Source organism: Perissodus microlepis, chromosome 5 (assembly GCF_051167445.1).
Source record: "Perissodus microlepis isolate ML-2025 ecotype Zambia chromosome 5, ASM5116744v1, whole genome shotgun sequence".
Lineage (NCBI taxonomy): Eukaryota > Metazoa > Chordata > Actinopteri > Cichliformes > Cichlidae > Perissodus > Perissodus microlepis.
In genome coordinates, this window is record NC_140465.1 from 22,883,283 (window position 1) to 22,910,241 (window position 26,959).

At 40.4% G+C, this 26,959-nt stretch overlaps 1 protein-coding gene across 2 annotated transcripts in view; it reads right to left on the reverse strand.

The window, feature by feature from the left end:
• Window positions 1–26,959, reverse strand: part of LOC146387335 (SLIT-ROBO Rho GTPase-activating protein 3-like) — a 39,403-nt gene that overhangs the window by 6,385 nt on the left and 6,059 nt on the right. The window contains exons 2-18 of one of the 2 annotated variants that reach the window (XM_084928870.1): window positions 25,408–25,603; window positions 20,447–20,609; window positions 18,370–18,432; window positions 15,343–15,525; window positions 14,954–15,082; window positions 14,602–14,823; window positions 14,378–14,479; window positions 12,429–12,626; window positions 12,229–12,313; window positions 10,676–10,703; window positions 9,189–9,291; window positions 7,901–7,961; window positions 2,723–2,800; window positions 2,266–2,400; window positions 2,078–2,183; window positions 1,776–2,003; window positions 35–108 (exon numbers count right to left, since the gene is read on the reverse strand). In XM_084928870.1, coding sequence (XP_084784996.1) covers window positions 35–108; window positions 1,776–2,003; window positions 2,078–2,183; window positions 2,266–2,400; window positions 2,723–2,800; window positions 7,901–7,961; window positions 9,189–9,291; window positions 10,676–10,703; window positions 12,229–12,313; window positions 12,429–12,626; window positions 14,378–14,479; window positions 14,602–14,823; window positions 14,954–15,082; window positions 15,343–15,525; window positions 18,370–18,432; window positions 20,447–20,609; window positions 25,408–25,603 — 2,154 coding nt within the window. Of the gene's footprint in view, window positions 1–34; window positions 109–1,775; window positions 2,004–2,077; window positions 2,184–2,265; window positions 2,401–2,722; window positions 2,801–7,900; window positions 7,962–8,241; window positions 8,273–9,188; window positions 9,292–10,675; window positions 10,704–12,228; window positions 12,314–12,428; window positions 12,627–14,377; window positions 14,480–14,601; window positions 14,824–14,953; window positions 15,083–15,342; window positions 15,526–18,369; window positions 18,433–20,446; window positions 20,610–25,407; window positions 25,604–26,959 lie in introns of both variants that reach the window. The other variant, XM_084928872.1, reaches the window with a different exon arrangement.

The window sequence follows — 26,959 nt, forward strand, 5'->3', positions numbered from 1 at the left end:
TCTTCACAATGGATTGATGTGTTTGCTGACTCACCTTCATCACTTGTGTTAGGCCCGGTACCATTGTCAATCTCATCCAGAGCTCCTGGTTCACTGTGGGGGCTTTCACTGGAGAGAGGAGATGCAGAAAAGGAAATGAAAAAAATAAGAGCCATTTACGCACTCTTATTCTTTAATCATTACCTTTTATAACAAAGGAATCCTTAATTACCAGACCAATATTATGTTTATCATGTGACAGCATGATAAATAGGCATGCAGACAGTCAAGACAACCTGCTGACATTCAAACCGACCATCAAAACATGAAAGAAAGATGATTTAGGTGATTTATCAGCTGGTCTTATCATTTCGGAAACTGCTGAGGAAGGCAACAGCATCCTAAATAAGTACTTGTTACAATCAAGGTATGCAAAAAAATATCAGTGATTGCACACCTAGTGCCATTCCTGTCAGTAAGTCTACAAGTCATGTGGACTTACCAAAGTTGGACAACAAAAGACTGGAAAAATATTTCCTGGTCTTTCTTCCTTTATATTCAGATAGTAGCATCATAATTTGGCACCAGGAACATGAAAGCATTGGTCCATTGTGCCTTGTATCAACAGGTGGTGTAATAGCATAAGGGATGGGTCTTGCGATACTCTGGGCCTGTCAGTACCAAATCAGCATCTTTTAATCAGCACAGGTTCAATGCTTTTTGTGACATTCAGATGGTAGGGTCAGAATCAGAGCATTGTGTCAGCGGTTAAGGCTGCTGGTGGTGTAATGGTGTAGGGGACATTTTCTTGGGACACTCAGGACTAACTAAGCATTATTTAGATGCCACAGCCTACCTAAGTACCTAAGCCTTCACAGCGTACTTCTGATGGTTGCTTTCGGGACAATAACATGCCATGTCACAAAGCTCAAATCATCTCAAACTGTTATGTTGCAAATGACAATGAATTCACTGTAGTCAAACGGCCTCCACGGTCACCTGATCCTAATCTGATAGTCTTTGAGACGGAGCGGAATGGGAGATTCGCATCGTGGATGTGCAACAAACAGATCTGCAGCAACTGCGTGATGCTATCATGTCAGCTTGGACCAAAATCTTCCAGGACCTTAATGAAGCTATGCCATGAATAATAAAACAGCTCGGAAGGCAAGAGGGACTCCAACCCGGTATTAGCAAACTGTGCCTAATAAAGTGTCAGTTTTTATTGCAAATGTTGTTCATGCAAATGAAAAGCTAAAAAAGATCCTGGCATTTTTAGTTTTTCTATATGCATATTTTTTCATGTATTTTTTTGAAACCTCTAAAACATACACTTTATACACCAAATTAAAGCAAAATCCAAACTACCTACTAAATCAAATGTGAGATTCATATTATCCAATAAAATGACTGATCAGGATAAATCCTTTTAACAAGGAACTGAACAGCTACTCTTCATTCTTTAATTCTAGCAGTTGGATCATTTAAGAAAGGCATTTTTAATGTTATTTAATAATCATATTGCTGGTGCATACAGTCTTTAAATAAACAACACTTGTTGCTAGCGTCGCTATAGAAAAGAAGTCTTGTGTTTATGAGAAAAAAGCCAATACCCTTTATTAGGTTTCTGTCTAAGAAGATAATTCAGTATTGAGTGTAAAATCTACAGCCTTGTACAAAATGGCTTAGAGCCAGGGTAGGAAGTGGAAAATGTTACACGGCGCTATTTTTCCAAGGCCAAGTTGTTAATGGCTCAGAAAACACAGCACATTTTGGACACCTAGCTTTGAACATACCAGTATTCGTCCCCTCCAGCCATGCACTTCTCATACACAGGTCCCTCCAGTTCTCGCTGGGTTGGAAAGATGACCTCATGGTGGATGATGATTGTCTTAATGATCTCATTAACATGTGCTTGGCAGGCCACAGGATCTTGGTCATCTGGTATGGGCATCAGCGTGGGGCCAAAGCAAATAGCGAGATTGTAGGGGTCCATCATGTTCTCATCGCTGTACTGGGAAAGACTGTGGAAAACAGAACCAGTAAGTATCATTATTTAAATTTTGCACACCGGAAAATTTGTATTGACGAGACTTACTGGTTTAGAAATGCAAACAGGTATCTCATGACGATGATCACAGGCCGCGGAAGAGTCACGATTATCTGCTGAAGGTGATGAGCTCTTTCTGCACCAGAGTCAAGCTCTAAAAGTAATAAACAACAACAATCACAGAGTGCTACACTAAATAAAACATATTCCACATGTTTTCCTGGAATGTTACTCACTGGTAGTGGATATGAGGTCGACGAAACGCTCTTTAGGGAACAGCGGGTTTTCCAACCCCCGGAAGTAAAGCTTAAGAACTCCCGCCACAGAGTTAATATCATGATCTGTCTGATCATCCATCAGTGGATCTTCTCCTGTAGATGTAGCATACTTTCAGTCTACTCAGTATTCATCCATTGCACTCACTTTCATGTAAGATAGCAGTGATTCTTAATATGCATTTCAAATTCGGAAGTTAATGTATGCATTAAGAGTGCAGTTATGTTTGCTCATTTAGGATGCTGATCTCATGTATTATGCATTAAATGGTTTACATGTCCATTACTGGGTTACATATGGCACACAGGCTCTTTATTTGCACTTTAGAGTCCTGTGAGAGTAACTGCGGTTTCTGAGGTGGGCAAAACGAAATTTAAAATCAATCAAGAGTAGATGGCTAAGTGACCTGGGACTAACCTCTTTCAAATGCATTTTTAATATCATTGACTTCGACCTGGGATCCTGGAACTCGAAATATACCTTGCTGCTGAAGACCTGTGGACATATAAAGCTGTTAGTCTAAAATGGAAAAAAGGTATTAATATAAATGGCACACCCCCTTAAAAATAAACCAGATTTATTTCTGTCGAATGTCTCAGTAAAGGAGTTTCTTCTGTTTTTTGTATCTAAGTATAAAAACAAGCTTAAAGATAGGAGACTTCAAACATATTAAAAAAAACAAAGGAAATCCACAGAAGTTACCCATACTACATCATGAGAGTATGGGTAAGTCTATGGCAATCTGGTGTGAAAGCAAAACAGACAAAAGACTCAAGAATTATTTTGCAGTAGCAACTCACAAAGGATGAAAGTGTGATGGATTAAGATGCCACATCTTACCTTTTTCACATACACTATATGGTCAAAAGTACTGGGCCTCCTACTACATATAGGAACTGCTTGGCCATAGAAACCCAGCACTTGCCAACCTTACTCAGTAACTCTATGTGGTCGGCCATGTTGTGGTTGTGTTGCTGTGGTTCCTCAATGACTCCACTTTGCAATAACACCACTTAAAGTTGATGATGGAATAGGGGGAAAGAAATTGCATGAACTTACTTGTTGCAGTGATTGCAACTATTACAATACCGCAATAACAGTGGTGAGAACTCATTTTTTCACACATTTGTGACAGGCAGACAGCATGGCTGCTATAGCTTGATTTTATACCACTGTGGCAATTAGAAGACCCCTATGAAAAGACCATCGAGGGAACAGTTCACCCTGCCCGAGATAAATGGCACACCCCCTTAAAAATAAACCAGATTTATTTCTGTCGAATGTCTCAGTAAAGGAGTTTCTTCTGTTTTTTGTATCTAAGTATAAAAACAAGCTTAAAGATAGGAGACTTCAAACATATAAAAAAAAACCAAAGGAAATCCACAGAAGTTACCCATACTACATCATGAGAGTATGGGTAAGAGTATGGGTAAGCTCCGGGGCCCCGCCCTGGAGCCAGGCCCGGTAAGGGTGTCTGAGGGCGAGCGTCTGGTGGCCGGGCCTTAGTCCATGGGGCCCGGCCAGGCACAGCCCGAAAAAGGGCCATGGGCCCATCTTCCTGCAGGCCCACCACCCGCAGGAGGCACCGTAGGGGTCGGGTGTAATGTGAGTCAGGCAGCGGCCAGGAGCGGAGGCCCTGGCGGACCGATCCCCGGCTAACAAGACTGGCAATTGGGACATGGAATGTCATCTCTCTGGTGGGGAGGGAGCCTGAGCTAGTGCGTGAGGTTGAGAGGTACCGGCTAGATATAGTCGGGCTCACCTAAACGCATGGTCTCGGCTCTGGAACCAGTCTCCTGGAGAGGGGCTGGACTCTGTCTCCGGGGATCGAACTGGCGACCTTCCGGTTACAGATGCGCTTCCCAACCCCCAGTGCCACGGTCGCCCCTGTCCTACTGGGAGACTTCAATGCTCACGTGGGCAATGACAGTGAGACCTGTAAGGGCGTGATTGGGAGGAACGGCCTCCCGGATCTGAACCCGAGCGGTGTTTTGTTATTGGACTTCTGTGCAAACCACAGTTTGGCCATAACGAACACCATGTTCGAACATAAGAGTATCCATAAGTGCACGTGGCACCAGGACACTCTAGGCCACAGGTCGATGTGGTATGTAATCGTATCACCAGACCTGAGGCCATATGTTTTGGACACTCGGGTAAAGGGAGGGGCTGAGCTGTCAACTGATCACCACCTGGTGGTGAGTTGGATCAGGTGGCGAGGGAGGACGCTGGACAGACCTGGCGCACCCAAACGTACAGTGAGGGTGTGCTGGGAACGTCTAGCAGAGGCCCCAGTCCGCAAGATCTTCAACGCACACCTCCGGCAGAGCTTCAACAGCATTCCGAGGGAGACTGGGGACATTGAGTCCGAATGGACCATGTTCAGCACCTCCATTGCCAAAGCCACTGCATGGAGCTGCGGCTGCAGAGTAGTTGGTGCCTGTCATGGTGGTAACCCCCGAACCAAATGGTGGACACCTGAGGTGAGGGGAGCCACCAAGCTTAAGAAGGAGTCCTACCGGGCTTAGTTAGCTTGTGGGACTCCAGAGGCAGCTGATAGGTACTGACAGGCTAAGCTGAATGCAGCGCGGGCGGTGGTGGAAGCAAAAACCTGGGTGTGGGAGGAGTTCAGAGAGGCCATGGAAAAAGACTTTCGGACTGCCTCGAAGAGATTCTGGAAACCGTCAGGCGACTCAGTTCTACCTGCACTGTCTATAGTGCGGGTGGAGTGCTGCTGGCTTCGACAGAGAAAATCATCAGGCAGTGGAAGGAATACTTCGAGGACCTCCTCAATCCCACTGGAACATCTTCCGTGGCGGAAGCAGAGTCTGGGGACGAAGGGGATGACCCGTCAATCTCTGGGGGGGAGGTCACTGAGGCAGTTAAACAACTCCTTGGTGACAGACCCCCTGGGGTGGACGAGGTCCGCCCCGAGTTCCTGAAGGCTCTGGATGTTTTAAGGCTGTCTTGGTTGACACGTCTCTGCAATGTTGCGTGGGGATCGGGGGCAGACCGGGGTGGTGGTCCCCATCTTTAAGAAAGGGGACCGGAGGGTGTGTTCCAACTACAGGGGAATCACACTCCTCAGCCTCCCTGGGAAAGTCTATGCCAGGGTGCTGGAGAGGAGAGTTCGTCCGTTAGTCAAACCTCGGATACAGGAGGAACAATGCGGTTTTTGTCTTGGCCGTGGAACACTGGACCAACTCTTTATCCTCTTAAGGATACTCGAGGGAACATGGGAGTTTGCCCTACCAGTCTACATGTGTTTTGTGGACTTGGAGAAGGCATTCAACCGTGTCCCTCGGGGGGTTCCTGTGGGGGCTGCTCCGGGAGTATGGGGTGTCTGGCCCATTGCTACGGGCCATTCAGTCCTTATATGACCGCTGCAAGAGCTTGGTCTGCATTGCCGGCAAGAAGTCGGACTCGTTCCTGGTGGGTGATGGGCTCCGCCAGGGCTGCCCTTTGTCACCGATTCTGTTCATAATTTTTATGGACAGAATTTCTAGGCGTGGCCAAGTGGCGGAAGGCTTTCACTTTGGTGGTCTCAGGATCTCATCTCTGCTTTTCGCAGATGATGTGGTCCTGTTGGCTTCATCAGGTGATGGCCTCCAGCTCTCCTTGGAACGGTTCGCAGCCGAGTGTGAAGCGGTGGGAATGAGAATCAGCACCTCCAAATCTGAGGCCATGGTCCTCAGTCGGAAAAGGATGGAGTGCCCACTCCGGGTTGGGGACGAGACCCTGCCCCAAGTGGAAGAGTTTAAGTATCTTGGGGTCTTGTTCACGAGTGATGGGAGAAGGGAGCGGGAGATTGACAGACGGTTTGGTGCAGCGGCTGCAGTGATGCGGACGCTGTACCGGTCTGTTGTGGTGAAGAGAAAGCTGAGTGTAAAAGCGAAGCTCTCAATTTACCGGTCGATCAACGCCCCTAGCCTCACCTATGGTCATGAGCTGTGGATAGTGACCGAACGAACGAGATTGCAAATACAAGCGGTGGAAATGGGTTTCCTCCGAAGGGTGGCTGGCCTCTCCCTTAGAGATAGAGTCAGAAGTTCGGCCATTCGGGAGGGGCTCAGAGTAGAGCTGGTGGAAATCAAAATTACATTGTTTTTCTTATTATAACAATCTTCACAAGACAGACGTTACTATTAGTTAGTAAGAGATTCATTAGCATCTCTTAGACAGTAGTTACACCCCATCTTCTTTCTTATATATAAGGATTAATGTAAGCTGAGCATCATGAATATTAGAATGCAACCCATTTTGAGAAATGAATGAATCATAGAAATTAATATTTCACCTCACTCTCTCATCCAGGCTTGTACATATGAAATGCCCCAGTTTAAGATTTTCCAAACGATCCAGTTGGAGCAGTTATATTATCTCACATTGAATGCTATTTCACTGCTAATAACTTCTAAAATACCAAAAATATTTGAATGGCTACTATTAACAATATTAAAGTTATATATACATATCATTCAGTTTTATTTTATTTATATAGGACCGAATCCCAACAACAGTCACCTCAGGGCACTTTATATTAGGTAAAGACCCTACAATAACAGAGAGAAAACCCTAACAATCAGATTGTATGAAATTATATGTTTTGTTGTGTTTTGATTATACAGACTGAAAACTACATGTAAGCAAGAAAATGAAAAGGGAAACTCTGTCTGCTCTGTCTACTTGCTGTAGCGAATAACTGTCTGTCTGTTGGTCTGTTTGTTAGCGCTCTATTGCAGTTTTTAACCCTTTCATGCATGAATTATGACAACCTCAATCAGGATTTTTTTTACATTTTTATTCATCTTTAGGCATGAAAAAAAGATTTTTGAACTTAATTTTTTTACACATGTACTTTTAAAAGGTTTTTTTTTCATGTCCACTTAGGTGGACAACATACGTTTTTGGCTTATGAAGTTGACAAACGAATAAATAATATACACTGTGTGTTGTGATCATGTGCAGGTATACCATCAACCCTGACACAAATACAAGAAAACAGCCTTTGAATATCTCTCCGCTGTAGTGACCACTATACGTGAAAGGGTTAAGATATAATTTTCAAATTTTGTGTGATGATAGACACCAATAAAAGCTTGAGTTGATTAATTTAGGTGAAAACTTTATATTGAGAGTCAGGAGAGACATAAGCACCTAGGTTAGGTAACCATTTGACTTTGATCTCAAATGTTAGCACCCAAGGTCAAAGTTGATGGATGAAAAGAGATGTACAACATGCTTTTTTTTTCTTTTCTTTTTTTTCCTTTTTTTTTTTTTTGCAATATTAGGCCCTACATAGTCACATTGACACCATAACATGCTGATGTCATCATACTGTATTGAAAAAAACAAACAAAAACATTTTACCCCTTTGACCTTTGGGGAGAGTTCGCTCTCTAAGCGCTCTTATTGTCACCGTTTCTATCTAAAATTGCAGGGTCCCTACTTTGCAATATAAGAATCCTTAATGCAGAATCCGATGCATTTGTTTTGTTAAATTTGAATTTGTTGAATTTTGTTGTAAATTTGCACTACACAAATAAAACATCAGCCTTTGTGGAAAGATAACTTATGAATAGAACTGGAACATACCATACAGGTTGATGTATCGAATACAGCTCTCAACCACCGCTGGTATAGGCTGGCCTGAATCCTATAGACACAATTAAATTATTACTAGAGAAACCACTAAATCAGAAATTAATAACCATAAGAAACAGTCACACTAGCAAGCCGTTATGATGAGAAGGCTGAGATGATATCATTTATCACTTAACGTTAACTTTCTGAGTCACAATATGCAAAACAAAAATAAATTAGTGCACCACGATAACAGTATTTTCACAGGAATCCCAATGGGACAGAGGCACAGAAATGTTGGTTAGCATACTAAACACAGTGTAATGATCCCACCCAGCTATAAGACAGAGTACCTGACTCCTCGCACGGACATTCCGTCTTCCCCTGGGCAGAGAGCAGTAAGGCACGTAGACAGAGGAAGAGAAGCAACAACAACCACAACAGGTTAGTGAGAGAGACAGATCTTACAAAGAGAGACAGACAGACAGACAGAGTGAGAGAGAGAGAGAGAAGGACGAGGCATGGCCTGAGAAAAGCATCAGTCAAAGCATCAGTGCCATGTGGCGTGTGAGACATGAGGGCATGGTTTGGGGGGAGTGGGAGGGAAGGGCCTATTTCAGAGCATGGTGGGTGGGGGGAAGACACATATTTTTCCAGCCAAAAACAACTTCTTTCCCTGGAGGGAAATTAGAATCGATTTATCAGTCGATCTGCTAATTACGACATCTCCTCAACTAACTGATTCTTTATTTGTTCTGTGAGAAAAAAGCCCATTGAAGAACTACTAAGATATAAATAATGATAATATTCAAAACATACAACACTATACAAAAAATCAATAAAGCAAAAAAAAATTATTTTTTTTCCTTTTGTTTTTTTGTCAGTTGATTCATTGGTTAATCGTTTTATCTCTGTACTTTTGTCGGTGCATGCCCTGCTTGTCTGCTGAGTTTGATTAGCATTAGAGTGGAAGTGGCCATCTGCTTATTTGCATAGCTGCTGTGTGGCCAACTGACATACAGCCAAATTAATTCAGTGTACGGAGGCTGGGGGCTCACAAGAACAAACCTTATACTGGTGCTTTTGAAAATACACCATCTTCACATCAAGCTGCTGGACCAGCTTTCACCTTATCCAGTGTTTTCGTCAAATGTGAAGACAAGCATTGAGCAAGAGGAAAGTCAGTGCATGAGTGAGGCAATGTTTGGATAAAAGAGTGGTCACAGGCAAGAGAACCCCCAAGGACTGCTAGCGAGAAAGCTGAGCTCATGAGAGACAGAGGGCACAGATGGGCTTATACCTGAATGAAGGCCTCCATATTGCCGTTAAACAGCCTACGGTTAAAAATGGAGCGAGGTCTACACTTCCGCATTCTCTGGGGTTTAGGGGGAAGAGTTGGGGGCCTGGGGAGATGGTGGGGTTTGTAGGGTTGGTACAATGCAAACATGAAAAATAATGCAATATGCAACAGTAAAACTGATTTTGCTTAAGATGTTTTTCTTTTCAGATCTTTACCAAAACAATAGGCTGCTCCAAATCATAAAGAATATGGTAGTCATATATTGACCGTTTCTGAGATAGGCTACAGTCATTTGCTTTCTTGCTGAGAGCTAGATGAGACAGCCGATACTCTTTTCATTTCTTTATGATAAATATGAAGAGACAGAGTGCAATTAGTCAAACTCTCGTTCAGACAGGAAGGGAAAATAATTCATGGCACTCCATTAATTTTCAATAGCATAAAGGTGTATCCTTTACAGTTCTGTCACCTGTCAAAAAACTACAAACCTGATATGACAGAGATAAAGAAGAAAAGATAAAGATGGGCAACTTAACAAAAAAACAAATTAATAGAGAATGTGAAATATGTCCGTTTTAGGCTTTTTGGGTAAATTAAGCGAAAAACCTGCTACATACATTTTTAATACTTTCTATAGACAGTACAAAGTACTGCACTACAAAGTACAGTGGAATATGTTTCATTTAGTGGGCAATCAATGAGTGAGTGTATAATGTATTACGCTGTCTCTATAAAGCCAAAATCATATTATCTAGCTTAGCACAATGTTTTAAAACCACAAATAAATAAATAAGTACCTTGAAATTGCTTAGCTAGTGGCTTTAAATGTATAATATTTTGTGTTGCTTATTATCTAAAATCCAAATTATACAAATGATACATTGTGCTTGCACTAGCTATTTGCTACTAAATGCTAACTTAAATTAGCAAACCCTTTGCTGTAGCCTCAATCTGGGCATACAATCATCTGAGTGGGACCAACACACCATCAGGATGAACAGAATCAGCTTTCTGGGATCAACTTTCTCATTTAACACTTGGCAAGAAAGCAAATTTGTGTATTAACCTAAAGGTAAAAATAATACAAGGATGGAGCTCCTGTAACTTTCTCAAAGTAATAATGACTGAAAGGTAATACATCACAAAATACTCAATACAGATACAATTAAATCTAAAATTTAATTGATCAAAATAAAAGTCAAGCATTTGTATTTGTCACACGCCCTTCTTGTCAATATTTGTTAATTCTATCCTCATTGAAATGTTTTTATTAAACAAATCATTATCCATCTCACTGGCATTTCACTCCCTAGTCTTAAGATATTTTTATAGATTAAAGCATCTCAAATTTGGATCCAAACCATTCAACATGGCGAGGTAACGATATTCCTACACTGTGACTTTATTTGTGCCACATCCAAGGACACAGGACGGATTTTACACATCATTGCCGACTTTATTCACCCTCTTGTCACTGAAAACCTTACCTCGTTGTTCCATATTCAGCCCTCTCCCCTAAAAGGAATAAGCACACACAGAGAGAGGCTAAATTAGAACACACTTGTTTTACAATCACAGAAGTTAGCAGCACGGTTGAGTGCTGGCTGACTATACATGGCTGGCAGATGGAGAAGGAAAGGGGTGTTATGAGAAAACGGGCATCTATTCAGGCAGGCTGAATGGGGTGAACGCCATGGTTGAATCTGACTCACCGCCAGGCAGCGGTCATTCAACGGTCGCCCTAGAAACAGCACAAGAGCCCCAGAAGGGGACTAGCTTGCAGACTAGCTCTGTGAAAGTGAAAATGTATCCAGAGGCAACAAGAGTGGGAGCTGATTTGTACAGTATTATGATTTCATGATATGTGCACCACATTAGCACACTCACACGCACGTTTCAGTATAGCAAACAAATTAAGGCCTCGCTTTGATCAGTCAGTCAGAAATGTTTGTTCAAGGATCATGTCATGTGTAAAGCAGCTTCCAGCACAATCCTTCTTTATGTCAAACACATAATTCCAACCTTAAAGCATACGCTAGAGTCTGATGATCGCCATGACATCATGGCATCAAATATACTTTTCTTCTCTCTTCTGGATGAGTTTAACACATATTTAATATCAGGAATATGTAAGGAAAGCATGGGAAGAAATATCCTTTCAATGCTATACTAGTAATCCATGGCTTGAGATGACCTGCTTTTAGGTCATGCAGTTTTCAGGATGCCATGACAACTACAACTTTACTACATAATATCATTTATAATAATATAATTAATATAATAAGTAATATAATTTGGTGTTTTGTTTTGATCAATATTTAATTATCTGATTTCTAAAAGAATCTGTGTACAGCAGACACAACTGTGATATATGGGAGTCTGAAAACTTTTAATATTCCCAACAAAACAAAATTATTTAACACGTTTGTGATTCCAAAGTAGCAACATTGTGACATTAAAAGACACAGACTCTTACTGACCCTTTGGCTTCATTATTTTAACAGCTCTCGGGTCTTACATTTTTATAACAGTGCTTGTTATCATGGACTGCAGGGTTTTTGTTCTCTTAATATAGCTCTGAATGATATAATTTTGTATCGTATTTTCTAAAAGCATGGGGTAGGCTACATACAAACTGAAGATATTATGTATTGTTAAAAATTACTTCCTTTGGCTAAATTGGCTGTATAGTGTTGTTACATATTTGCCTAACAAGTGAAAGAGCTCTGGTTCAATCCCAGGAGGAGACACAAATTCCTTTGGGGTTGCATCAGGATGGGCATCTGGTGTAAAAGATGTGCCAAATCAAACATGCAGAGTTACCTGCTATGGTGACCCCTTGTAAATAAGGGAGCTGCTGAAAGTAGCTCTACTTCCTTTGGATAAAAACAGCTATAATAGATTTACTATATGTGCTTCTATATATCAAGGTACTAATATACTCTAGAGATACTTTCTTTCTTGGCAGCTTAGCAGTTACTTTAATATAGAACTTTCTACACCGCTAAACACAGTGCGACAACGTTTTAATAAGTCTCACCTTCTCCTAGCGTCTGCTTCAGAAGGTCATGCTTAGCCTGCAGTTTGACAATGAGATTGCTGCCATTCAAGTACTCCTTGTATTTCTATTGATAAGAAAGACAAAAAGACAATTAGTGCTATTTCTAGACATTCTTTGTGTTGTACTGTGCACATTTACACCACGCTGCAATTTCTTTGTTCATTTGTCCGACTACTCACAGTAAAGTAGAAGCCCTCAGTCTCTTGTTGATTGGCTCGTCTTTTGGCGATGTTTGCCTTGCTCATGTAAGAGTCAGATGAGGCTGATTTCACAGACTCTGTGGATTGGCTGTGCTGGAAAGCCTCTGAAACATCAAAGTCCTCCACAGTAAGCATATCATGGAGGGTCTGCAAGGTGGCGTCAAGAGTCTTCCTCACCTGAAACACATATAGATGTAAACTTTAGTTGTCATTTCAGCATTAATCACAACATGAATATATTTGTTTAAATACAATTATATTAAAAAAAAGATAGCAAACTGGTCATTTGTACACATAAAATAATAAAAGAATATTTGTACCACTGGGCATATTTTCATTAGTCTTCTCAGTGTCTCGAACACACTGTGGTGTAAACACGGCAGCTCAGATTATACTGCTGCAGGATATTTGCACCGTAGTTAGACTGACAGAGTGAACAACAGAGTAATTAGCTTGCTAGCTTGATGCATCACGACATGAAAGATTAACTATGTGCCTTCCATGTGAGGCAGACAGGAAGGGAGCGTGGATTTCCTTATTCATGACAGACAGCCACTGACACATACACACATCCTGGTGACCTTTAAACATGTCTGTGTGAGTCACAGTGGCCTTGGTGACCATGCTGGGGGTGGCCCCCATTGGAAGCAGGAGACTGGATGAGATACGACCCCACATATCAGTGTCAGATTTAATGAATGCATATGAATGCATAGTGACAGCTCTGGAGAGTGGCTGGCTGTTGTTACATGTTTGTAGTGGAGGGTGTTGGTGGCCCGCATTATTAAATACAACACAGTAAATGAAGGTATGAAAGTGCCTCCTGTGCCATGATGATGAGTGATAGACTAATCGGAGGGATGGGTTCTGTTTTTCCTAAAGGAATAGTTTTGTGAAAAATTCTTTTGTTTGCTAAAAAAGATGAATGAAAACACAGATATATTAGTTTCATGCCTGCTATGCAGATTTTATGGATTGGGCATCATTGACCACTTGCAAAGAACAGTATTGGTATTTCTTTCTCTATAACTTTTAGTTTCACCTTACCCTTCTCTGGGGAAAAAAGCTTTTTCTTACTATTCACTTGGACATGGAATAATTTACAGAAAGATCAGACGAGGTCTCCCTTGGAAAAGAGATTTGATCTAAATGGGGTTTTCCTGGTTGAATAAAGGTAAAAGAAACAATAATAAGAGATCGATTTCAGTGATTTCAGTATTCAGTGGATGACATTGATCAAAGCTAGCTAAACTAAGCTAACTACCTAATGACTGATTAGTAGCTGGTTAGCTTATAGCTTCAGATGTAAGGGAAAGTGTGAGAGTGTTTGCAAAAATTATGAAGTATAAAACTAAATGTAACACATCAATCTAACAGCAATAAAGACTCTTTCTCAAGGACTCTGGTGTCTTAGCATGTTGTTTTAAAGACTCTTGCATTTAGAGCAGCAGATATGTGTTTTGTTTCCCTGTTCTTCTACATTTAGTTGATGGTTTGAATGATAACAACTTCACTTCCTTGCACAGTATTTTGCATTAACACACTGATGGTGCAACCTCTATATTCAAACTCAGCAACTCAGACTACTATGTTAACAGCTTCCCCTATGAGACCCTATACAGGATTCAGGATCTAACTTCACTATCACTGATAATCACTTGCATACATTTCTCATTTGTATTTACGTACACCTTTGTACATAAACACTCTTTCTCAAAAGACTCTGGTATCTGTGTAACATTATCTCGATGAAACATCCGGATATACTACAAGAAAATATTGACCTTAGAGAATAGAGAAAAGAATACAGATGCTGCTTCACATATCAAAGGCCAAATATGAACTGAGCGTGAGTATGGATAAGGCCATCTAAAACGTATACCTAAGCACGTCAGTGAGCTTGTTTTGCTTTAAAATGAGCCGCTCACCTCTTCATTTTCTATTTTTAGTGTGGCCAGACGTGATTGCAGCTGGTGGTAGCGCATCAAGAGTTCTGTCTGGACAGGCTGCTGTGCACTCACTTGACACACCTGGGATTAAGAAATAAAGGGATATTTCCGAAAGTGACTTAACACAGTGCAAAATAAACATAGCAAGAATAAAGACCTTCAAAGAAAGCCTTTTTAAATCATTACCCTCCCTGTTGACTCACCTCATCTCCCATGTGTGGCTGATAGTCAAAGCATGCAGGAGGACAGAAGATCTGGCAATGTGTGTCCATAAACTTCAGCTTGTCTCCTCTGGTGTCCATGGCATCCACTGCTCCCTCCAGTAAGTCCAACCCTTCGTGGCGAGAAGTTTCTAGACTATATTCTGCAGAAAGGTAGGTTCTCAAGGTGCGTGCTAAGCTTGCATGGTACCCTAAGTCGCAACACTGGGGACAAAAAAAACAAAGCATAGTAATTACAGATCCAAAAACAAACTTAAACTGAAAAAAAATGCATTCTGACAAAAAGAGAGTATTTCCATTTCCATCCATATTTCCATTCTTGGCTCTGACTTACATCTATCATGTCTGAGACATCGTGGATGTAGTATTTGGCCACCAGGGCATTAGTAGCTGCCAGATTGAGAAGATAGTCATTCCGGGCCTTTGTGCATTTCATCTTGTTTTCAGAGTACTTGGCTTGTCTCTGGGGGTGTAAAAGGAAGAGCGAGAGTCCCATCAAGGGAGGAAGCAAAATGGTTTCCTAATGTACTCTAAGAATGCATTATACATTAAACAGTTTTATCTTCTCTATAATCTGTCAGTATGCATGTATAAAATAGTTGGATTTACTTGGACACTTCAATTACAAATGCATTTGCAGCTTGTTTGCAGTCGAATAGATAGAGTGTATTGGGAGTAATGTGCATGACATAAATCCTCATCATACATGGGCTAAAAACAGACCTTCTCCTTCAGTTTCTCCATCTTCTTTACAGAACTTCGACGCTGTGGACGATCATCGTAGCCATAACGCAGGCCAATGTCATTAGCCTTGCCAATGTGCTTCTCCTCCTGCTTTTCTGCCTCCTTCAGTTTGCTCTCAGCACTGAGACTCTCAGTGTGGTACATGTGGTACGTCTTCATCACCTGCAAGAATACACAGCAAGTATAAAGGACATCAAAGTTAAACGAGCAATGAAACTGATAAGTATGATGAAGAAAAGCAATATCCTCAAATTTTGGTACAGGATCCTTGTTGATCATCAGATTATTTTACTTTGTAACCTAAAGATTCTGCAACCTTAAAGAAAAAAACTCAAAGATCCGACAGTATGTAGAAAAAACTTCAGTCTGAACCAGGCTAAGTTAAGGAGAAAGAAATAAGAGAAAGAAAAACCGTAGGCAGACACCCTGTGGTTTGTTCTTTAGGACAAAGAATCAACTACAGGACTGAAAACACACTAAGTGGCCAGCAAAAACGGGCCAAAACACCACGTAATCTGAATTTTAAAATCCAATGAGAATGACAAATGTGACTTTGAACTTGACCTTCAACACTAATTTGATGAAGACCTGTGAGATGATCACTGTGTGCAGGCTCCACTAAAATATGACCAATATTCTGTAGTTAGGAGGAAGAAAGATTCTTGTGAATTATTAACGGACAGACAGAAGAGAGATGCCTCGCCACGGCATGAGGTCATCAGCCTTTTGGCTAAATAAGCTAAGAATTGTCAATATTCTCTTTTTTATGAACCTTTCTTGTTAATTTTATAACCAGATCATCATGACTTAATAAACACAGCAGCTGCTTAGAAAGATACCAATAAGACCCCGGAGTACTTTTGTTCATCATACAAGTAAACATTAGTGAGTGTAGCATACTCATCATTCTCATGGGACTGTCATATTTTCGTTGACATTTTCTAACTCAGCTGGAGTGTCCAGTACGTTTGTCTGATGTCTCCACACTGTCTGAATAGCCTAACCACAGAATAGCAAGACAAATTAAATATCCCAGCAAAGTAAAGTAAGACAGTCGTGGTACTTTTACAAAAACAATCTCTGTTTTCGGATAAATGTTTCATGGTTTTATCAAAAAAGCCACATGTAAATGTTTAACTAGTAAACCTGAAATAAACAGCACAGTCGCACAACATCTGCTTCACCATCACTGATTCTCAAGTTCTGGTTTCCTAGCAACCCCGTCTGCAACGGACGTGCAAAGGACAGTGAGATCGATCAGCAGGGGAGGAAGGAGGTTACAAAGTGACAGTGAGCAGCCTCCTCTGCTGCAGATGAAACAAAAAACTCCTCAATTTTTGCAAAAACTCAGCAGCTGACCAATACCAGGGACCTGCTGCCTGACAACATTTGCTTATTTAAGATGCAAATGATAAAATAACCACACAATGATTATATTTTCTCTTAAACTCTACACTTTTCTCAATTATAAAGTTGAGCAGACTCCTGCTATTCCTTATGCTGTGTGTGGGAGCTGCAGACAGGCATTTAATAATGCATGAATCAGAGGGAGGAAAAATCAATATCAGTATAGCAGTAATATAACATGCACGGTACAATGTTACATGTGAGAACTATTCTCATGTGGTTTATACGATTTCAGTAATCCAGATTCAAATCCATTTGCGATGTGCTGCATACACATCATTTTGCAATGTGCACATGTGCTTAGCTTTCTTACTAGGTCTTTTTTTTTCCTTTTGCCACCAACTCTTTTTTTTAATTTAGTAATTTTGTAAATTACTAACAATTTGCAAAACTAACTGTAGAAAAAAAAAATCCACAATTGACCTACTTTCTGCTCATCTTCGCTTTTTGCTCCTTTATCATAAATGAATCAAATCACAGGGTTGTCAAACTTTGCTGCAATTATGTTTAGCCAGTTTTACACGACCATGATAAAGGATTAATCACCTGCACAATTAAGCTGACAACAACTAGGATGCCAAGAGAAAGGATTGAACGTGCAAGCAGCCAAGAGTGGAGTTTTATACATCCTGCAAAAGAAATGACGCTCGGTCATGAAATAAATCAAATTTACAGTGAAAAGTAGTGCAAATCTATAAGAGCATGTTGTTGTTTCTCATCTTATTTGCAATGGAATGTTTTAAGACCTTTAAAACACAATTTGGTGACTGCTCTGTTTAATCACTGAAATGAAAAACAATGAATTGTGGATGTGACGAGGGAAAAAATAATCCATGAGGGTATTCTGTTTCACAGCATGCTATTGTCCTGCTTGCCAAAATACACTTTCATCGTAGTCTTAATTACATCTAGTCTGTTTACGCTTGTAAATTGTTTTTTCGTTTATGCTATGAATCATATTAGCCATTGAACAGTAAGTAAAGATAAGGATATCACCGAGCAATTAGAGCCAGAAGAATGCATTCTGGCGAGTCTGCTGTACTGTCCCACATGCAGCCAGTGATATGCCTCAGTTCCTTTTCTTTTGCCAAATGAAGATGCAGTGCAGATAAATGCAGATGTTTTGTGTCTGCACCACTGCACAAACCTTTGCTGTGTGTTTACTAGTATGCACACATTTCTATATGCAGTATGTGGTTATAACAGTCCACCGAGAGTGACAACTGTTAACATATGAGGCAAGCAGAGGTGTCAGATTACATGTAACATTAGCTGAAAACATTACAGAAGCTCATTTTGCTGTAAGCACAGTGCACCTCTGTAGCACAGACTGCTGAGTCTGCTTGAAGCACAGCTAGGAGCAGGAACACTGTCTCCTTCAACTCATGTAGCAATTCACAGCAGGAGGAAGAATGCAAATTTTATCCTTTCATGACCTCAGGAGAGGGAAGAAATGACCTGTTACAGGCTGCTCTGCTGAAAAGGCACATCTGCTCTGTGTGGTGTCAAACCCACAGGTTGCAGGTTCAGGTATTTAAAAAAAGCCTGGCTTTAAGATTGACATGCCATAGGCTTTCAACACAAGCAACAGCAACTCACCGTGTACAGTTCATTGGTGACTTTCACTAACTCTTCATGCATCTGTACGCCGATGTCTTTACTCTGTAAAAAAAGAAAAACAGGAGACAGCTTTGTAGAGGAAAATAATACCACATTTAAAGGACAAATGAAGACAAGTATTCAAACATCTAAGAACAAAAACTGGGTTAGTTAACAGAACTGCTTTCCCACATGTGAGACACTTGAAAGCTGTGTGCCAGTTTTATTTTGTATGTGATGGATGTCAGCAGTATTGAAATGCTATCATTACGCTGCACCAAGATACAATGCCCAAAGTGCAAATGCAGACTAAAATAGAACAGCGCAGTAACTGCAGAGCATTTCCCATTGAGCGGAGTCACAGTTTCCGTTCGGTTTTAAAGGATAAGAGCCTATGATGAATTGGACATGTCCCACAAAAGGGTTATAACCTAAGAGGGGGAATGATGCCAGTGGAGAGTGAACCTAGAAATCCGTTTGAGGTGATACGGAGTAATGCTCAGCTCAACCAATCCTGTTTTTGTTTTGTTTTTTGTCACCTCTCAGGGACTACTTTGTCAAAACAGCAACCTTGCAATTTCACATGTGACAGGCATTAGACTTTAGCACATTCAGTACATTTAGTCTTTGTTTAAAAAGATGCCAGAGTTGATTCATTTCCCTCCCCTCATGTGTCATTTATTAACATCAAGACTGCAGCTGAACCAGGATACTGGAGTATAACAGGATTATTGTTCAGGAGAACTTTACCAGAATTTGAGCTAACATTTTGAAAAAGAAAAAAAAAAAAGATTTTCTGCAGGCAGTTAGTGTTTTTCCTAGCATGGGTTACAGGCCATCCCATTCTCATCAGGGCTCCCATCAAGATACTGCAGAGCCCCCTAGAAGGCATATATTACTCTAAACTCCTGCTGCTGTCAAATGATATGATACTGATATAAAATCCCTAAGGTGGTTGGGGGTGCTTTTCCACTTGCACTCTGCTACTCTCATGCAAAGCATATGTTATGTATACTCTTATATGTAACAGTATAAAGCATATATAGTATACTAAAGCATATATATAGTATATATAGTTTCAGACATATGTTTGAAAAACAAAATTTTGGATAAATGAAAGAAAGCTACAGTTGTGGTCAGAAGTTTACATAAAGTTAATATAGCATGAGTGTCAAGCTAAGTTTTGGCTTTAATGATTTCTTTGAACTGTTGTTTTTTCCAGGGTGGAATGATTGAACAGCATACTGACTTTGGGTGGATGAGATTGAAATTATTTTTGAATATTCTCTAATCCTCCCAGGATACATACACCCCCACTAATATTTGGTTAAATGTTCCTTAGCAACTTGCACCTCAACCAGACACTTTTGCTAGCCATCCAGAAGCTTCTGGCGCAATGTCGGCTGAATGTTTGATCGCTCTTCTTGGCAGAAGGTGGTGGAGTCCATTCAAATTAGTTGGTTTCCTGGCACAAACCCACAAATAATTTCACAAATTCTCAACAGGGTTGAGGTTGGGGCTTTGGGAAGACCATTCCAGAAGGTTAATGTTAGCCTCCTCTATCCTGTCTAAAAACCTATCCTGATGTGTTCGGGATCATTGTCCTGATGGAACAACTGTGCCCAAGTTTCAACCATCTGATAGCTGTTGATTTTAGGTGAAGGTGAAGAATTTGTAGAGCTAGTCCTCCTTCATTATTCTAAACATCGTGTGCAATGCACTAGTATCACTGTAGTACACTAAAGTACATTTACTTGGTTACACTAAAAGTAAGAGAAGACAAAGGAAATTTTTTTTTGTTTGTTCCTTTGTTTTTTTTTATGGGCTATAATGCAGTGGTTTTACTGATCAAACCATTCGAGCTCAAAATGGGAAATACATGACCCGTACACTAAAATGAGTTTGACATCCCTAACTGATATTTTCATGCCCTTCCCCTAATTAGATTTTTTTATATATTTTTTATATATTAATTATATTTTTACATATTACCTGTCATGACATTTGAGCAGATGAAATGTGTGTGTTAGTTACTGTCAGGGGAGCATGACCTCATTCATTTAATTCTGACTCTGACCTTTTTGAAAAGTCTGATGACATCTTCACCCACGTGCGCCAAACGGACAATGACGTTGTTGTTGTAGATGTCGCTGAGTGTGGCGTGGTCTTTGCTCTCGCGTCGGGTTTGATCCAAGACCAAATACCAGCAGTTCACAGTGGAGAGGAGATTTTGATCTTTCCTGAAACAGCGAGAGAAATACTTTGTTAATGAATGAAAGACCTTCAGGAAATGTATACCAAATGGGATAAAGGCTAACAAGAAAACTAAAGAGGACACCTAAGAGAACGTATATGTATGGTCACGACTTTCTTACACCACCCAACATTCATTTTAATCCTAGCTTATTTACTATTTGGTGCCGCCTGTGGGCTTCACATATCAGAGATCAAGTGGTCACAGCTCATGTGGGGGGAATCAGGAAGTAAAGGCAGCATACGCACTTGTTGACACACAAACTCAGAAGGCATGCTGGCTGCCTCCTTGCTTAAGAGGACATGTGAGTTTAATTATAATCACACCAAAGATTTAATGGAGGTATTTTTCTTCTCATTTTGTCTTTAGAGAACACTTTAGCATGACAGCATATACAAATGCTCTGTGACACTGCTGGATGCACACAGTAAAAATAAAAAAATTTTTGCTATCAGCCAATAGCTGACCTGTGCTGCAAATCAGACCGAATTGAATTGTGAAAGGAGAACAGTGAATTTTGGATGAATTAATTTCACAGTTTGCATTTCTTTGGGGATGTGAAAAAGACAATCAGACCACAGAATCCTTTTTGCCACACAACCTGAGCAAAAGGAAGAGTTTGGACATTTAGGCTAAGATCACCATTTTCATAACTTCTAAAAAACACATTATCAACTAAGATGGAAAGCATTAGAAAACTCCCAGTAAATTTAATGTGAAAAGTTCGTCTTAATTTAATGGGGAACCTAATGCATCATGATTATACCAGCATGCCGCAAAGTGTGTCATTAGTAGAAACCAGCACTAAAACCCCAGGTAGCAAAATAAGTGCTTTAAACAACCATGTCTAATAAGATGATGACCTCAGTTTGTATCAGCAATATGCTGCACTAAAATCTACCCTTTGCAGAGTTATAAAGTCATGCTAGTTACAAGTTTTTATACCCCAAGTCAAGTTTTTTAAATAAGAAACCACTGACACGTCGCCCAAGACTGAGCACTGATAAGTTTACACAGTCATTTTAATTTATTCAAATGGGTTCCTGCCCAGTACTATTATTTATCAGTCAAACAGCAAGTTAAAAACCATCTCTCTTAAGACTCTAGCTTTTAAGTAGACTGCACAGACCACTCATGCTGAATAAGAGTCACAAATAGTGACTCAAAAAGTGCTAAACATACACATGTGAAAATGTACAGTCATATCGGATGTGTCACATAATCTCTTCGATCTCTTAGTGTTGCATTCTAGATCATTGCTCATTGCTTACTGCGATCACCAAGTAAAGTTAGAAGCCTTACATATCCTTCCATGGCTGAAATCCCATGGCAGTAACATATGCTCTTAATACTGTGTAGCTTCAAAAATATGACTTTTCTTAAAACACAATGTCTGGTTCAGTTGTCTGTGCAATTAGTTCCAGTAAATAACCTCAAATTAAAGATACTTTTCTTGTGGTGAACCCGCTGCACTTTATCTGATCCACAACAGCTTCTTCATTTTCAGCGTGAATCAAAAATACGGAAGTTATTTTTGACTCTAATATTGGTTTTGAAGATCACACTGAAAGAGTAGTCCTGACTTGTTTTCTCTCAACTGCTGCAAAACTTTGATCAGTTTCATCCGTGGAGAATTGTATTTATGCTTTCATTTTCTTTTTGAAGTGAATTATAGCTGTTTTTCTGCCTTGGCGAAGCTCACTCTAATCTTCAGCTAGCGCTCATTTCTGCACTATAACAAAGGAGGAGAAAGGCACTATAGGCCCTCTCCAGCTCCCTCAGTGCATCCAAAACAATGTTGAAATGTAATCTAAGACTGTTCAAAACCTTTTTTGTTGTGCTATTTTTTAAACTCCTAAGTTGTTTCAGTGGGAAAAAATTAACTCTGTCATGCACACGAACTGAACATGAACACGTTTCCATTTTCATTGTCTTTTTTTGTCCAAAGCATAAACACTGCATTGTTTCAGTCCCATTCATAATCAGTATTATACACTGACCGGCCATTTTATAAGGTACACCTTGCTAGTACTGTGTTGAATGTGTCTTTGTGTCTTCGTAACTTCCTTGATTCTTCAAGGCACAGATTCAACGTAGTGCTGGAAAAATTCCTCTGAAATCTTTGGTCCATATTGACATGATATGGAAGAGCGCGATATCCTGGTGGAAGCAGCCATCAGAAAATGGTAAATGGACTCTTCTAGCGCTCTTCTACTCTGAACACTTGGGGTTAGTATCTTGCCCAAGGATATTTGGCATGTAGACTGGAGCAGCCAGGGACCGATTAGTAGATGACCCGCACTTCCTCCTGAGCGACAGCCACCCCACATGGGCATAAAGGGTGCTAAAGGGATATGCCAAAAACGTGACCCTACTATCCCAGTGCCAAAGCCACAATCAAGACTCACTGGTTCATTAGACCAGGCAAGGTTTCTGATCTTACAGTGCTGTGCCAATCTGCAGCGACCCCTCACTGCTTCATATTTTTTTACAATATTATTATTATTATTCTTGAAATATGCGCAATCATATATAAAAAATACTAAGCCTGAGGTCCAAGCTCTGTATAAATCCACAGTGTTTCGCTGCATTTTTTTTCTATCCAGATATGCATTTACTGCATTGGCAGTGTGTTTGAGATCATTTTCATCCTGAAAAATGAAGGTGTTGGCGCTTTCCAAAATCCGACTGTACATTTCTGCATTAATAATTCCATCAATATTAACAAGCTGAAATGCATGACAGAGTCCACCATGCTTTACTTGTGTTTTTGATTAATGTAGTCACTCACTGTTTACCTCTCTGCTGATCTCTTCTGTGCATACTTACTATGATTTGAACTACTATTCCATATGATCTGTTGCTCCTGATTTTCAGTCCAGTACTTATGTAATTAGGCATATATCAGCTCCTCCTACCTGTTTCCCTTTCTTAAGAATGGCATCTTGACAGCCATAAATCCACTGAGAATATTTCTGATGAGGATTCAGTGAACACTAGATGTGTGGTTCTAAAGGTAATTTTGAGTACATCAGGTCATCAGCTTTTTCTTTTTGCTTTTCTTTTCATCCTGTAACTCTTTGAAAAGAACATGAACAAGCTATCCTTTCCCTATAGGCACTCCTTTCAAGCAGAGCAGTTGTTTGATCCAGGACATGGGATGGTGCTGACCTGACTGCCAATGTTTGGCTGTTGGCTGCTCGTCAAGTTTTCAGGACAGTTTATGTGCCATTGTTGTACAACTATAACGAGTACAACAATACTTGTTTCAAGAAACCTTTAGGAGAATGCCACCCTCATATGAATTACAATTTAGTGACAGTGAAACACACAGCGCACCTACTAACTGCTACAAACGACACCAAAAACAGTGTTTTGAAACAGAACGATTTGAATTTTCTCACAGGTAGCACTTTGGTATAGGAGGTTTTGAAAATGTTCCCAGATGTTCTCCTGATAGCCCTTTTAGTAGATGCAAATTAAAATATGAAAGGACGACTGATAAGAAAAAAGTGGGCAATAAGTTTTCGCTGTTTGAAATAAACCATCAAAGTGAGAGTGCAGAGCTTGTTCTAAGACTCCAACAGAGAGGACCACACAGTATTAATAATGACTGAGACTTCATCCAGTCATTTCAATGGAGTCTTCAAGTAAGGAATCCCGCTTTTGACAGACGGATATAGTGATAACAATATATTATGACAGGGGGAAATCTGGGACAGTGGGATGAGAGAAGCCATGAGAGGGTTTTTCCTAATAGGGGTCTCCCTTTGAGGGTATGCTCCATTTATCAATGTGTCAGTGGTGGAGCTCTCCACCATGATTACGCTTCCTGTCCAATTGGCTGGAGAGGCTGAAAGAGAGCTGGAAAGACCTCTCCTGAATAAACCAACGAGTTAGTTATGCCTGACTTACACAGCTAGGTCACATGAATGGATGCCTATGCTGTAATTTTCTATATTGCTAATCATTGCTATGACAGATAGTCTTTCATTTGTCAAAATAAGTAAAGGCACCTTTTTCTGTATTTTTAACTGTTATTCTTAAAATCTAATTTGATTGTTTATTTTTGTTTTTAATTAATTGCTGAATTGCTAAACAAACAAACAATTATAACTGTGATTTTCAGAAAACATAAGTATTCTTTTTTTGGCTAGGACTTCTATAGGAATAAATGGCAATGGGCAGCATACACAACAGAACTACAGATCTTGATCTGAAAGTCAAGAGTCTGTTGCAGGCTGGTTTTAACAGAGAGGAAGTGGCTTCTCAGCACACTGCAGGGTGTGCTTGTTTCATCACCAGTAATCTCCCACATACAAACAGCTTAAGCCATTTAAGTAAACCCAAGTAAAATAACCCCTGTTGTCTGGTTCTTTAGATTTCTAAATGAAGTTGTGATTTATTTTCTGCATTCATTGAGAAAATATGAGTATCTGAGTAGCACCCTGGCATGAAGAAGCTGTTTGAGAATGGAAATAAAATGACAGCCACAGAGAAAAGAAAAGGGGGTGGTGGTAAAGAGTCTGACCTAGTTGGAAAAAACACAGCAGCCTGAGGCCACAAGCTTCCTTGGCCCTGGCTTCATTTCAGGTCATTTCTTCTGCTTTCATCCCCCCTCTGTTTCTTTTTTAAATTTTTCTGTTTATCCCTTCTCTCTTTTTCCTTTGTCTCTGTTTTAACTGTCTGTGTAGCAATCAGCATCAAATATATGGGGGTTGTTTACCAGTCAGACACATAGGATACAAATGTTCCACTGTGTAAAAGTCTTTGGCTGGACTCACTTGAAGTGCTGGTGCTCTCTGGAGGAGCGGATCTTGGAGGAGTAGCGCTCAGCCAGTTTGTCCAGGCCTCTGGAGTACTCAAGCTGGAGCTCGGCCTTTCTGCGGAAGAACTCCTGCAGGTCCTGCAGCAGCTGCAGCCGGGACTCGGACTGCTGCTCCAGACAGCGGAACTGCTCCACCAGCTGGTTACGGATCTCTGCATATCAAAAAGGGAGACTATGTTCAGAATAAATACCGCCTCTCTGGGGGATCAGGCTTGCATGCTGGGCCTTACTTCTGTCTGCCAAACAGGGCTGCAGGTCAAAATTAAACCCACAATCATTCCACAGTGGATTGAGCAAAGCATGTAAACACAAATATGTAAGGATACAATCAAGCTAGCGCAGGCACTAATAAAAGAGCAAAGTCGTCACAATTGGATAAAACCGGACGTCAAACTGTATTTGTCTGCTGTCTGAGTTTGTGCGTGTGGTGAACGAGGTGGTGGTGTGCATGTGGGGTGGGGATCAAATGCTGGGGTAGCACACGTGTATATGAGATGCAAGTCTGATGATTACAGCAGACAGCAGAGAAAATATAAAATAGGTCAGCTTCTCAAAATGCATTGTGCTGAGCGAGCCTTAAGAGAAGTTTGACTTGAGAAAACAAATCATAGGCATTCTTACAATTATAAGATTACTGTGGTTTCTTTTGATGACATCTGGAAAGTCTGATTCTGTTCATTGAAAATGAGAATTAGGGATAAATGTGTTTCAGTCCTTTTTTATAAATACAGCTGGGACAATATTGGATGTTTGATAGAGAAGCAATATTAGTACAAGCTTTAGATTTTTATATTGAGTATGCCGGTCAATTTTCAGGAGGTATTCAGACATGTTTTTCTACTCTAAAGCTAATATAATTATTTACCTTCCTGAACTTCTTCTCTGTGGCCATATTTTAATGACTTACCCCCACCACGACCAGAATAAAAACATCAAATAAAACAGTAAAATCCCCTTTACAGTCTTACATTAACACTAAAAAGGAAAACAAATCACATTCAATGTCTTCCACGTACAGTTTATGGCAAGGCTGTCATAAATCCGAAGGTTAAGAGGCTGCTGGCTGTGAACCATATATCATGTCAGGACTGAGGGCTGTGTTTAAATACCCTGCTACTGCCAATGCGCAGACAAAAAAGCAGCAAGCATCCATAGGAGTTGGCTAGAACGGATGCTGAAAACAGTAAACAGCTCTTATGTAGCACTTTTATGTTTCGTTAAATCTTAATCATAGCCTCCTTGTAACTATCACTCTGTATTGCAGAATTTTGCTGAGGAAATTTTTAGTGCTGCATAATTTTGCTGAAAGCAGATAAACAACCATGTTAACTTCCTGCCCAGCCTTCTCCTGCATTATCACAGATCTCTGAGAGAGCAGTAGTTATTTTACCATACACCACGCTGAACTGAATCACTGGTAAATTTACATCTCTGGATTAATCAGTCATAGAACTACAAAGGGGGCGGGGTAAACAACGCTTCTCTTTGTACAAGACAACAAGATACAG